Here is an 11,155-nt window from a genome sequence, read left to right as displayed (position 1 = left end):
GTCGTTTCCGTGTACTTCCTAAATCTAATTCTAAACCGCTAGATGGGTGCTACTTTCGCGTAAGGGACAGTCTCTGATATCACGGCGGACCTTGGTCTGGGCTTCTCTTCTCTCTCCGATCGACGACGTATTGGCCCTGGCCCTCTCTCGGCTCAGGTATCGACACAGTTCTACTCTTTTATCTCTATTTCATTCTGTATCATTTGGTATATCTCTGTTCTATTTGGCATGATTTTTGAATGTTTGCCATAAATTTGGTGAATTTGTTTAGATTTGCATTCTGGGTTCGGTTAACTTGGTGGGTTGGATATGAATTTGAGTGGCTTCTCTACGAATTTGCTGAAGCTGTTGGAGAGAGAGTTGTTGGTTTTCGGATTTTGAGTCGTTTGGTTAAGTTGGGCTTTTCGGTTCTGCCTTGGGTGGTGTTAATCAATTTGATTCCTTGTATTCTTATGAATTGAGCTGTTTGCATCTTTAGGTTCTTTTGTGAAATATCGATTTTATTTCATTTGTTTTGTTGATGTGCTGGATATATAAGCTCATTCTGATACTTGAATCAACATGGACCTGTGGAGATGCTTGTTGACCAATTCTGATAAGTTAGGCTACAAGTGCACAAATACAATTTGATATAAGAGGATTTTAGAGACAATTACGTTGGACTCCATTACAGATTGTAATTTTTAGCAAAAAGCTCATACATTTAGTATAATTTATGTGTATATGAGGGAGGTTTTCGCGATCTTAGAGCTTTTTGCCACCTTTCACAATCTAAATATATATATACCCCACATGTGTTTACTATTCGGTTGAAGTAATTTTTAGCTAATAGATGGAAATAAAATTACTACCAACTGTTGGTACATTATTTGATCATATCAATCATATCAGAAATTCATGCAAACAATAAAAGTATATTAATATATATATATCCCACATGTGTTTACTATTCGGTTGAAGTAATTTTTAGCTAATAGATGGAAATAAAATTACTCACCAACTGTTGGTACATTATTCGATCATATCAATCATATCAGAAGTTCATGCAAACAATAAAAGTATATTAATGCGTTCATCTTTTTTTTCAAACACTGACTTTTTGAGTTATTCAGGAACGTGTGTTAAAGATCAAAACATACAAGAAGGCACAGCAGAAAATGGCAGACTTAGAAAATTTGCTCTTGGAGGCTGCAGGAAGAACAAGTTCAGCAGGGAAAAGCCGACATTCACATTCATCATCTAGGAGGAGGCGCGGGGGTTCATATTCTGATGGAGGAAGTGACTCCAGGGGTGATGACTCGGATGATGGTCGTGGCTATGCAAGCAGGAAGCCCTCTGGAACTCAAGTTCCTTTGAAGAAGAGGCTGGACCCTACAGAAATGGATGATGAACAGGGCAGCCAGGAAGAAGGTGATTATAACGATAGTGGGTCTGATCGTGGAGGTGACAGCAATGAATCTGATGTTGGCAGTGATCTTTACAAGGATGAAGATGACAGGCGAAAGCTTGCTGAAATGTCTGAACTGCAAAGAGAGCTAATTCTGTCTGATAGAGCACAGAAGAAAGATGACAAGAGTTTAAAGGAGAAATTCAGGCCAAAGTGGGATAAAGGGAAGACCACACATTCCAGGAAAGAGACTCCACCTCTTCCATCCTCTCGAGTGCGTTCATCAGCCAGATCTGCTGACAGGGCAGCTGCCAAGGATGACGCATTGAATGAGTTACGAGCAAAACGTTTGAAGCAGCAGGACCCTGAGGCTCACCGCAAATTGAGAGATGCTTCTCGAGGAAGTTCAGGCAGTCGAAGTTTCTCACACATGACCAGGAAATCCTTCACTGCAGTGGGTCGTAGTAGCTCTAGTCAGAGTGACAGTGACAGTCGGTCACATAGTGAAGATGATGGATCGACAGGGGAAGATCCAATGATGGACAGTGATGATGAAAGGTCAGAGGGACTAACGTTTGATGATATAAAGGAAATTACCATTCGAAGGTCAAAACTTGCAAAGTGGTTAATGGAGCCATTCTTTGAAGAGTTAATTGTGGGTTGCTTTGTGAGGGTTGGAATTGGGAGGTCAAAGTCTGGGCCTATCTATAGGCTCTGCATGGTCCGGAATGTTGACGCTTCAGATCCTGATCGGAAGTACAAACTAGAGAATAAAACCACACACAAGTATCTGAATGTTGTTTGGGGCAATGAGAACTCTGCTGCCAGGTGGCAGATGGCTATGATTTCAGACTCTGCACCTCTGGAGGAGGAGTTTAAACAGTGGGTTAGAGAGGTGGAGAGAAGTGGTGGCCGGTTGCCGAGCAAACAGGATGTGCTAGAAAAGAAGGAGGCCATAAAAAAAATCAATACATTTGTCTACTCAGCCGCAACTGTGAAGCAGATGATAGAGGAGAAAAAATCTGCTTCATCAAGGCCATTAAACATCGCGCTTGAGAAGGACCGGTTGAGGAGGGAGTTGGAAGTTGCACAAAGTAAGCATGATGATGCAGAAGTGGAGAGGATCAAGACAAGATTGCAGCAATTAGAAGCACGACGGCAATCACAGGGGAAAGATAGCAAGGCTGTTAGGCTTGCTGAGATGAACAGAAAGAACAGGGTTGAAAATTTCAAGAATGCATCAGAATTAAAACCTGTGAAGACGGGTTTGAAAGCGGGGGAGGCCGGTTATGATCCATTTTCAAGGAGATGGACTAGGTCAAGGAATTACTATGTGTCAAAGCCTGGTGAACAAAAAGGGGAGGCAGAAGCAATTGTCGATGCTGATGGTGCCTTGGCAGATATAGAAAGTAATGGAACAGCAGTGGTAGGAGCAGTACGGGCTGGCATGGCAGCTACTGCAGCGGCTTTGGAAGCTGCAGCTGGTGCAGGGAAGTTGATTGATACGAGTGCTCCTGTTGATTTTGGAACAGAGTCAAATCTAATGCACAATTTTGAGCTGCCCATATCATTGGCTACTCTTCAGAAGTTTGGTGGGCCACAAGGAGCTCAGGAAGGATTCCTGGCCAGAAAACAGAGAATAGAAGCAACAGTTGGGTGCCGAGTCCCAGAGAATGATGGGAGGAGGCATGCGCTGACACTTACAGTTAGCGACTACAAGAGAAGAATGGGGCTACTCTGAAATGCAATGCTCCAGCCAAGCTGCAACGATAGAGGCAACACACATCATCTTCAGCAACAAACTGAATTGGTGGTGCTGGTTTTCAAAGGCGAAGCTTGTTCTTGGAAGTTAAAGCTTTAAATAAATACACTTGTTTCAAGTGGGAGAGACAGTGTGCCTGTGTTCTGGTCTTTTGATTACTCAGTCAGGTGATGTCATCATAAGAGGTCTTGATTTCTAATTTAAAATAAAAGATCATGTTCTGTGATTTATTTGTTGGAACTCGGAAGAGATCCAAGGAAATGCAGCTTGTGATATTTGGTATCTGTATAATGTGGTTCTGTTTTGTTGGTGTAATTATAACTTTTTGTTGTGTGGGTTAATTTTTAACTTAACTTGTTATTCTTGGCAGGCAAGCCTCCTAGTTAATGAAGATTGAACCGAAATAAGCTGTTATGTTCTGTTTGTATCGTAAGCGGAAGTCTTCCCAAATTTGTTTAGTTTTAGCGATACTGTCTGTAACTGGGAGATGTTGTTTAGGATATAGCAGAACAGTCATGTACTCAACATATTTTTTTGTATTCACCATACAGACAATTTTGAGCAAAATCCTGGGTTTTTGAGCAAATCCCAAATGCCATCTAAGTATTATTTTTCCCTCTTTATCATATGCATGATCGCATTTGATATTGATAACAGTGATAGGGGCTGGGATAATTAAATATGCGTTAATTTTAAAAGAGGATTTGATATTGATTTGTTAGTTTCAGTTTTTATTTCTCAACTTTTGACCCATGATCCATATGGACACAGTACCACTCTTGGGGTCCTAGCCCATAGCTCAAAACTTATTTACAACTTTGTTAAGTGGATTCTGGGGTTTGGATGGTTGAGGTTGAGCCCATGGTCCATCTTGTGCCATTGACCAAGATGCACAATGTTTCGAACATGGGGTGGGAACCAATCTCTCAAGAAACAATGACATTATGGTGATAGCATGTGAGTTAGGGAAGCTGGTTAAGGCCGTGTGTTCGTCCTTTGTATCTAAGTTCGATATTCCTCCTCAATAGTTAGAATATCACTTTCTCAAAAATAAAAACAAAAACAAAAACAAAAAGACATCATGTTGGACAGAGTCGCATAGATGTGATTCCATCCCCATTTTCAAAAAATCTTTGAAATTTAGTTCCATTATTTCAAAACCAATCTCCTTTATAATTTTACAGCTTTCAGTATTCAGTATAGTGACTGATACTGCATTTAAATAATAGAGAGACAAAAGTGGTTGTAAGTGCTTTTTTTTTCTCCAGTGCCAAAATAATGTCTTAAACTTTATACGATTCTAAACACAAGATTGGTGCAGAGATCTCCATTTGCTTAAAATAACTTTTCTTGTTGAGATATCACTTTCTGAGATGAAGATAGATGCATGAAGAAAACTCATCCATGATGATAAGATCATGAGTTCTTGGGGTATCCAAAAGTTCACCTTTGATCTTACTTGTAAAAAAAAACTGCTTGTATCTTATTTGTCACCTAATGGTCCCACCATTCTTGTTGATGTGTCATGGCTATCCTTCTAGCACAAATCACTATATTGGCATTGGTGATTTCACATTTGTGATTCTCGTCAAGTGCATGCATGTTACTTGCAGCCCAACTATTTAATCAATTTGATTTGGATGCTTCAACTACTGCTACTCAGAATATGAATGTCTTTTGATAAAGAAAACATGCAATTATGGCCAAAATGCAAGACATGGAATGGATTCATATTATATAAAAGAAATTGTTATGGTTGATGATGACGAGTAGGGGAAGGGGACATAACTAATCATCTAATAAATGGATAGAAGTGATTAGATAACCTTCAATTCTTTAATTAAGCAACCGCTTTTGGCCTACTCAAAAATGAAATATATATGTAAATGGGGTCTAACCCAGTGGAAAGGGGTCTTGACTTGAAGACCAGAGGTCTCATGTTCAAATTCCCACAGCATCATAATTGTGTGTGTGTGAGAAATCTTCATCCCCTGTAGTTTAGATTATCGCTTACACTCCAAAAAATAATGATTTTAATTAATAAGAAAAAACTTCAGAATTAAGCAAATTGTCTTTCTGTTCTCAAACCATAGCCAAACGCATTCAAGCTGCTGATGCAGCTGCATTGGCATACACCAACACAAAGTTTTCATGCTAATCAGTTCAATTCAAGTTGTATATATAAAATCATTACTTATATGTCTTTTCTTTTAAGTTAATTCAAACCTAATCTTCTCATCAAATTACCAATTCAATCTGGTACTGCTTGAACAGTAGGAAGAAGAAGGGGATGAGGGAATCATAGGATATAAATCCATGTCATTGTCTTGTGTTGAACCAAGTAGGACCAACAACAAGACCAAAAGTTTTGGATCATATGGTGTTGTGGATATGTGGCCTTGCTCTTATCAAGCAAAAGAATATGTGGCATTACAATCTCAAAGGCTAAGGTGACCCTTTTCCTCTTCTCACTCTTTGCCACTTTGTAGAGTTTTCTTCGCCATGCTGCAGGATCAATTTTGATAAACAATGAGACTTCATATGCAATCTAGACCTCTGGTTTTCATATGCAATTCAGAGTCTCTCTTTAATGAATAGGATGATAGGCCTATCCAAATTAGGGCACTTTGCAGATGAAAAATCTATGGTGTTCAAACTGAACAAAAAATAAAAATAAAAATCTATGGTGTTGAAATGGATAGCTGCTGATCACCACATGTTGTTTTGTGTGCATGAGAGTAAAGAAGAAACTAGAAAAGTGCATGGCATATGGCCAAGAAATTGTGATAAGAGTAGGGTCAGGGTCTTTTCAATAAGGATAAGCTTAAATGCATGGCATTCCCATCCCAATTTGAATAGAGACCTTGCTGAAAGAGATTCACAAATTCAAGATCAGTGGTTAATTAGTTTCAATAATTCATACAAGGAGGAGTATTGCATAGCAACCAAACTATCTGGCTTTGATGATGAAAGACATGCACTTTTTGAAAGAAAATAAATAAATTTCCTAACCCTTAAATGGTATATCTATTGGCATGGTGGTCCAAGAAATTGGTAATTGTTGCCCTCTTTGTTCCTCAATATATAAACATTTCAATGTTCTTACATGAATTCTTGGGAGAGTGGCTAATAGGTCTAGCTTAGTAGATAAAGAGCCTTGATTTACATGTAAGAAGTCTCAGGTTCGAACCTCCTGGCACCGTTTGTGTGTGTCAAAAATCACCCTCCTCACTAGTTTAGACTATCGCTTTTACTTTAAAAAAAATAAAAAAATCTTAAAAGGGTGAAAGGGATGCAACACTAGCTAGGCCCAATTACTCTGTCAGGGTAAACAAAGTATAATTTGTTCATACGATAAAAGATAATTAGGCCCACAGATAGTGATCCCTGTTGTACTGGATTAAGGATTGGGTCCACCAAATCCAAGGACCAAATTGTTGATAGGTATGTGACTCTATGGCAATTCATTCATAAATAATAAGATAACTTCAAAGTTTTTATGTGGCAAACACATCCATAAGAATAGTGCACAATTCCAAGTTTTGAAGTGATATACCATACAAAACAATTGTGTGCATCCAAGATACAACATTGCGTGATTGACGGATCATTTCAAATGTTATATTCACTAATCTATTGACAACCTCACATCATAAATTACATAACATACTAAATTATTTTGTAAAAATTAATTGTAAATTAAATATACATACGTGCGATTTCGTTCCTCTTCTATTTCTTTTTGAGCTTCATCCTTAGGTTAGGATGATATACGTCAAACTGTTGCAATGGATTAAGTATGTGTGGTCTCATGGTTCCATTTCTTCTTCTGTTAATGGGTCACACTCATCAACTCGTCTCATGGTTGTGCTAGTTGTGTCTTTTCTTTTCTCATCCTCATGCATTTTGCTGAATCAAGAAAATTAATTTAAGAAATAAAATACCCAAAAATAAATAAAAATCCATATGCAACTTCATCAATATCACAACCTACCCATAATGAAGAGGGATTTTTTTATTGAGAAATTCTATGATTGTATTTATAATTCAGCCACTAGTCACAAATGGCTATTACAATAACCGAGTAATCTAACATCAAAATTAAGACAATTTGGTGCGCCTTACTAACGATCACACAAGATCAAAGAAACTCTGACATAAATATCCCAACGAAGATTGCAAATTCATAATAATCGAACAAAGATAAAGCTTGAAAATACTGAAAGAAGAGGGATTGGATGATAGAGGTAGAACCTTTTTTCTTTTTCTTTTTTAACATAAGATGTTGATCATCTTGATTTCAAATGTACACGCAAAAAATTCCCCCAAAGTTCACCATTAATTTGAGAAACATGGGCCTATTTGTCGTGGTCATTTCAAAGGCAAAATGGATTATACATGGCCCATGAAACCACAGGGGACCCTGCAGTTGACAAAATTATGAAGCACTTGATTAATTAAGGGAAATCTAGGACCCACTAAATTACCACAGAGAATATAAGAAGAAGAAAAAAGTCATGGTGTGATGGGGACCTTTTGGTCTGTAAGTATTTAAAATTGCTACATTGATGTCAAGCTGTTTAGAAATGCATGCCAGACAATCAAAGGTACAAACTTTAATATATACAGTGCCCAAACAAAGACTTAAAGTCGAATTTCTATGCAACAGGGATGCAATTGTCGCGTTATATTAAGTGAATTACACATTGTTACGTGAAAACGTTAAAATGTATAACAAAACGTGATTGGTTTGATATGTCGGCACAGTAACATTCCCGTATCAGTAAATATTTCTCCCATGGAATACAAACAATAGAGACATCCATATTGTCAGTTTCTTTGAGTACATTTTTGTAGTTAACTCATCCACCTTCACAAGGCTGGCTGTAATTCAAATTCTGACAGTCATTCAAAATTTGTCCAGGAAAAAAATAAATAAAACTGGACCTATCACACATTAGACTTTGCAGTTCTTTTATTGTTTTTGATAATGCATTTGGTGGGATTCACATATAGATCTTAACAACCTTCCTTTGCTTGTGTGAAACTCCAAAATTAGGTTTTGGCTTTGGTCCCTGATATGTCCCAATCCAAGGTTGTTACATTATTCACAATTATATATGATTTCCCAGCAAGCGATGAAAATCCAAATTCATAGACTGCAATCCACATGTTCACAATTATTTGTAGCATTGTACAATGATTCCAAGAAATTCTTATTTGGATTCATGCTTGGGTTTTTTCCGCACTGTTTTCACACATTTCTCTTTCTCCATTCACAATTAATAGTATAGTAAGTTATGTTACAGATAATAATTTGTGTACACGCACATGAATGATTGTCAGTTGTTGATAAACATAAATTTCTTCGACTGCCTCACGATTAGATATAGTCAACCTCCTCAACAAGTGATGGGGTCTATGGTGCATGTGATTTTGGGATTAATGTGGTGTTCAATAATTGAGTAATTGACAATATATATGCACATGAGCCTAGCAACTGAGGGAGGAACATGTTTAGAGAATTCTTGTTTAGGTTATCAACCAAGCAATAATAGTTGAAACGAAAGGCCTCCTCCTCACCTCCCTCCTCCCTCCTGAGCTGGCTTCTACATGTGTTTTTAAGAAAAGTGGGGTCAAATTTATAATCTCCCAGCTAATCTCATCATCTATGCTAATAAAGTTAAAATATCAGAACGACAAACCGTCCATATCTATCCGTACCCATGCCATCTTATGTTTGTGCTATTAAGTAGGTTTAAAATTGTTCCTTTTTGGTATGAGTAGGTTTAGATTTTTACTTAATTTACAATAACATATTCACAGTTTACTTATTAATATTATTATTTATTTTTTTTATTTTCATTTTTTAATCTTTTTTAATACAAATAATAATCTAAACTTTTTACACACAGATAATTATAAGGCTGTAAGAATTCGAACCTAAAACTTTTAATCTGTAAATCAAAATTATTTTCTACTCGACTAGAATCTATTGGCTTCTTTGTTTACTTTTGTTGGTATAAAAATTACCGCAATGCAAATTGCAATGGAGTAGGTGGTACAATTGCAAAGGAACCAGTGGAAGACAGACAATTGATCGGATGTTTCTAATCTCCTATATATATGGCCTTGACTTTTGCCTCACCTTGGACCTGCCACATTATCTATTCATTCTAAATGGAAAAATGATTCAAATTTCCTTAATATTGAAAAATAAATAAAATTAAAATGTTAACCAATTTTTCATATGAACGAAAGCTCTGTGTGTGTGTGTGAATTGCATGAGATAAGTCAATGTCCATAGCAACTTGATCGTGTCGCATCCAATAACAACAATGAAATTATTATAATAGTGCGCGTATAGAAAAGGATTAGGTCTAATTAAGAAATACAAATGGATAAATAATTATGTGGTTTAATAATAGAGATTGGTGATGAAGGTCTTTCATTCAAGACATGTTCAGACATGGAAATATAAAAAATGCATGAGCTACATTTTTTTGTTAGAAAAAGAGAAAATTCATTTATAAAAAATAAAACATATTCAATGGAGGAAGATGGGAATTTACTCTTTTTATATTTCCTAAAAAATAACTATATATATATAGTCTAAATTAAAGATAGGGAAGTTTCTCATATACACACACAAAACTAAGATATCATGAGTGTTAGAACTTGAGACATCTTATTTGCTAGTTAAAGTCATTTTTCACTGAGATAGACCCCGTTGATATTTATTTTTTCTTAATAAACTAGCTAGGTTACTATTTGTTGACTACAGATGACCCCCCCTCCCCCCAAAAAAAAAAAAAAAAAAAAACCCAATAATTCTAAAGGAATTAATTGACCTTGTGGTGGCTAGGGCCATTGACCCTTAAATTGGAATTTTACCATATTGTTTGGGCTAAATGGTTCTGTCTATGTGTGGGGTTTGTAGGCTATTGGGAGTAAATGTGTGCTTGATTGTCCTAAAAAAGCCACCTCTTCAGGGAAAAGGACCATATGGCTAAGGGATGTGTGTGAGCCACTTGTTACTAATTGATTTTGAAGACATTGACAACTATCAACCACTACATTGACACAGGAACACATGATCCGGCACATAAGTTTAGACCTTAGATATTTTAGCAAGGCTTTCCACGCATGCACGGTTATGCCCACTCCAATGTTAATTTCCATCATCTTCACCTACATAATTACACATGCTACATCTTTTGCTTTCAAACATAAAAAAGAGACAACTTGTGTTAGCGCAGCGGTTCGATTGTCTGACACTTTTTATTAAGGGACATTTTGTGTAGTCCCATTCTGCATTATATTTCAATAATTCAAACCATCGTTCTTTCAAATATTCATTTATAAATCATCGTTAAGAAATAATTATGTAAATTATAAATCATTATGATGTGTAGTTGCGATGAAACAATTAGACAAATGCTTCTTTTAAAAGAAACATTAAAATGATTGTGTTATAATCAAATGGCCATAAACTTTTCAATTCTAATAATTTCTTTTCCGCATAGATAATTTATGAATCAAAATTTAAAAATTAAACTGTCGAATCATTGAAATACAATGTTGAGCGAGTCCTATAAATACTTCCCTGAGATATTATTTGAGACTCCATGTATAAACTCCAGAGTCCACTAGGGTATGCTGTTTGTGTGAAAGAGAGGTTTCAAATTTGAAAAGGTCTGGTGGTTAATTTTGAAAGACAGAGATATTATTTTTTCCTTGGGGTAAATAAAAGATTAAAAATAAATTTGACATAGACATGGATTGTTCACTTTTTCATTAGGATATTATATATATATTCGCGCTAACCGAAAACAAACCACACATCCCCCTAATGATGCCTTTCAGCGCCGCACTGTTTTATCTCATCACCAAATGTAACCACAATTGTTGCTTCAAGGCTCATTCAACTTAGCATATTAATTATAAATGATGCGTGTCGTTTTTGTACTTCTCTGTGGTATTGCATGTCACGCAGCCCTTAAAGT

The 11,155-nt window shown here is 36.4% G+C and overlaps 1 protein-coding gene across 2 annotated transcripts; it reads left to right on the top strand.

Moving 5' to 3' along the window:
- On the top strand, positions 1–3,735 carry LOC18783786 (protein RTF1 homolog). Of its 2 annotated transcripts, XR_002270704.1 has the most exons (3): positions 27–156; positions 1,113–3,316; positions 3,520–3,735. XR_002270704.1 is itself a non-coding variant. In XM_020559523.1 (2 exons), the coding sequence occupies exon 2, from the start codon at positions 1,158–1,160 to the stop codon at positions 3,126–3,128; it is 1,971 nt and encodes a 656-aa protein (XP_020415112.1). In that variant the 5' UTR covers positions 1–156; positions 1,113–1,157; the 3' UTR covers positions 3,129–3,735. The 2 variants fall into 2 exon arrangements, 1 of the variants encoding a protein (XP_020415112.1); XM_020559523.1 differs by having other exon boundaries at positions 1–156; positions 1,113–3,735.

This window comes from Prunus persica, chromosome G3, assembly GCF_000346465.2.
Source record: "Prunus persica cultivar Lovell chromosome G3, Prunus_persica_NCBIv2, whole genome shotgun sequence".
Classification (NCBI taxonomy): domain Eukaryota; kingdom Viridiplantae; phylum Streptophyta; class Magnoliopsida; order Rosales; family Rosaceae; genus Prunus; species Prunus persica.
This window is presented reverse-complemented; position numbering and strand designations above follow the sequence as displayed.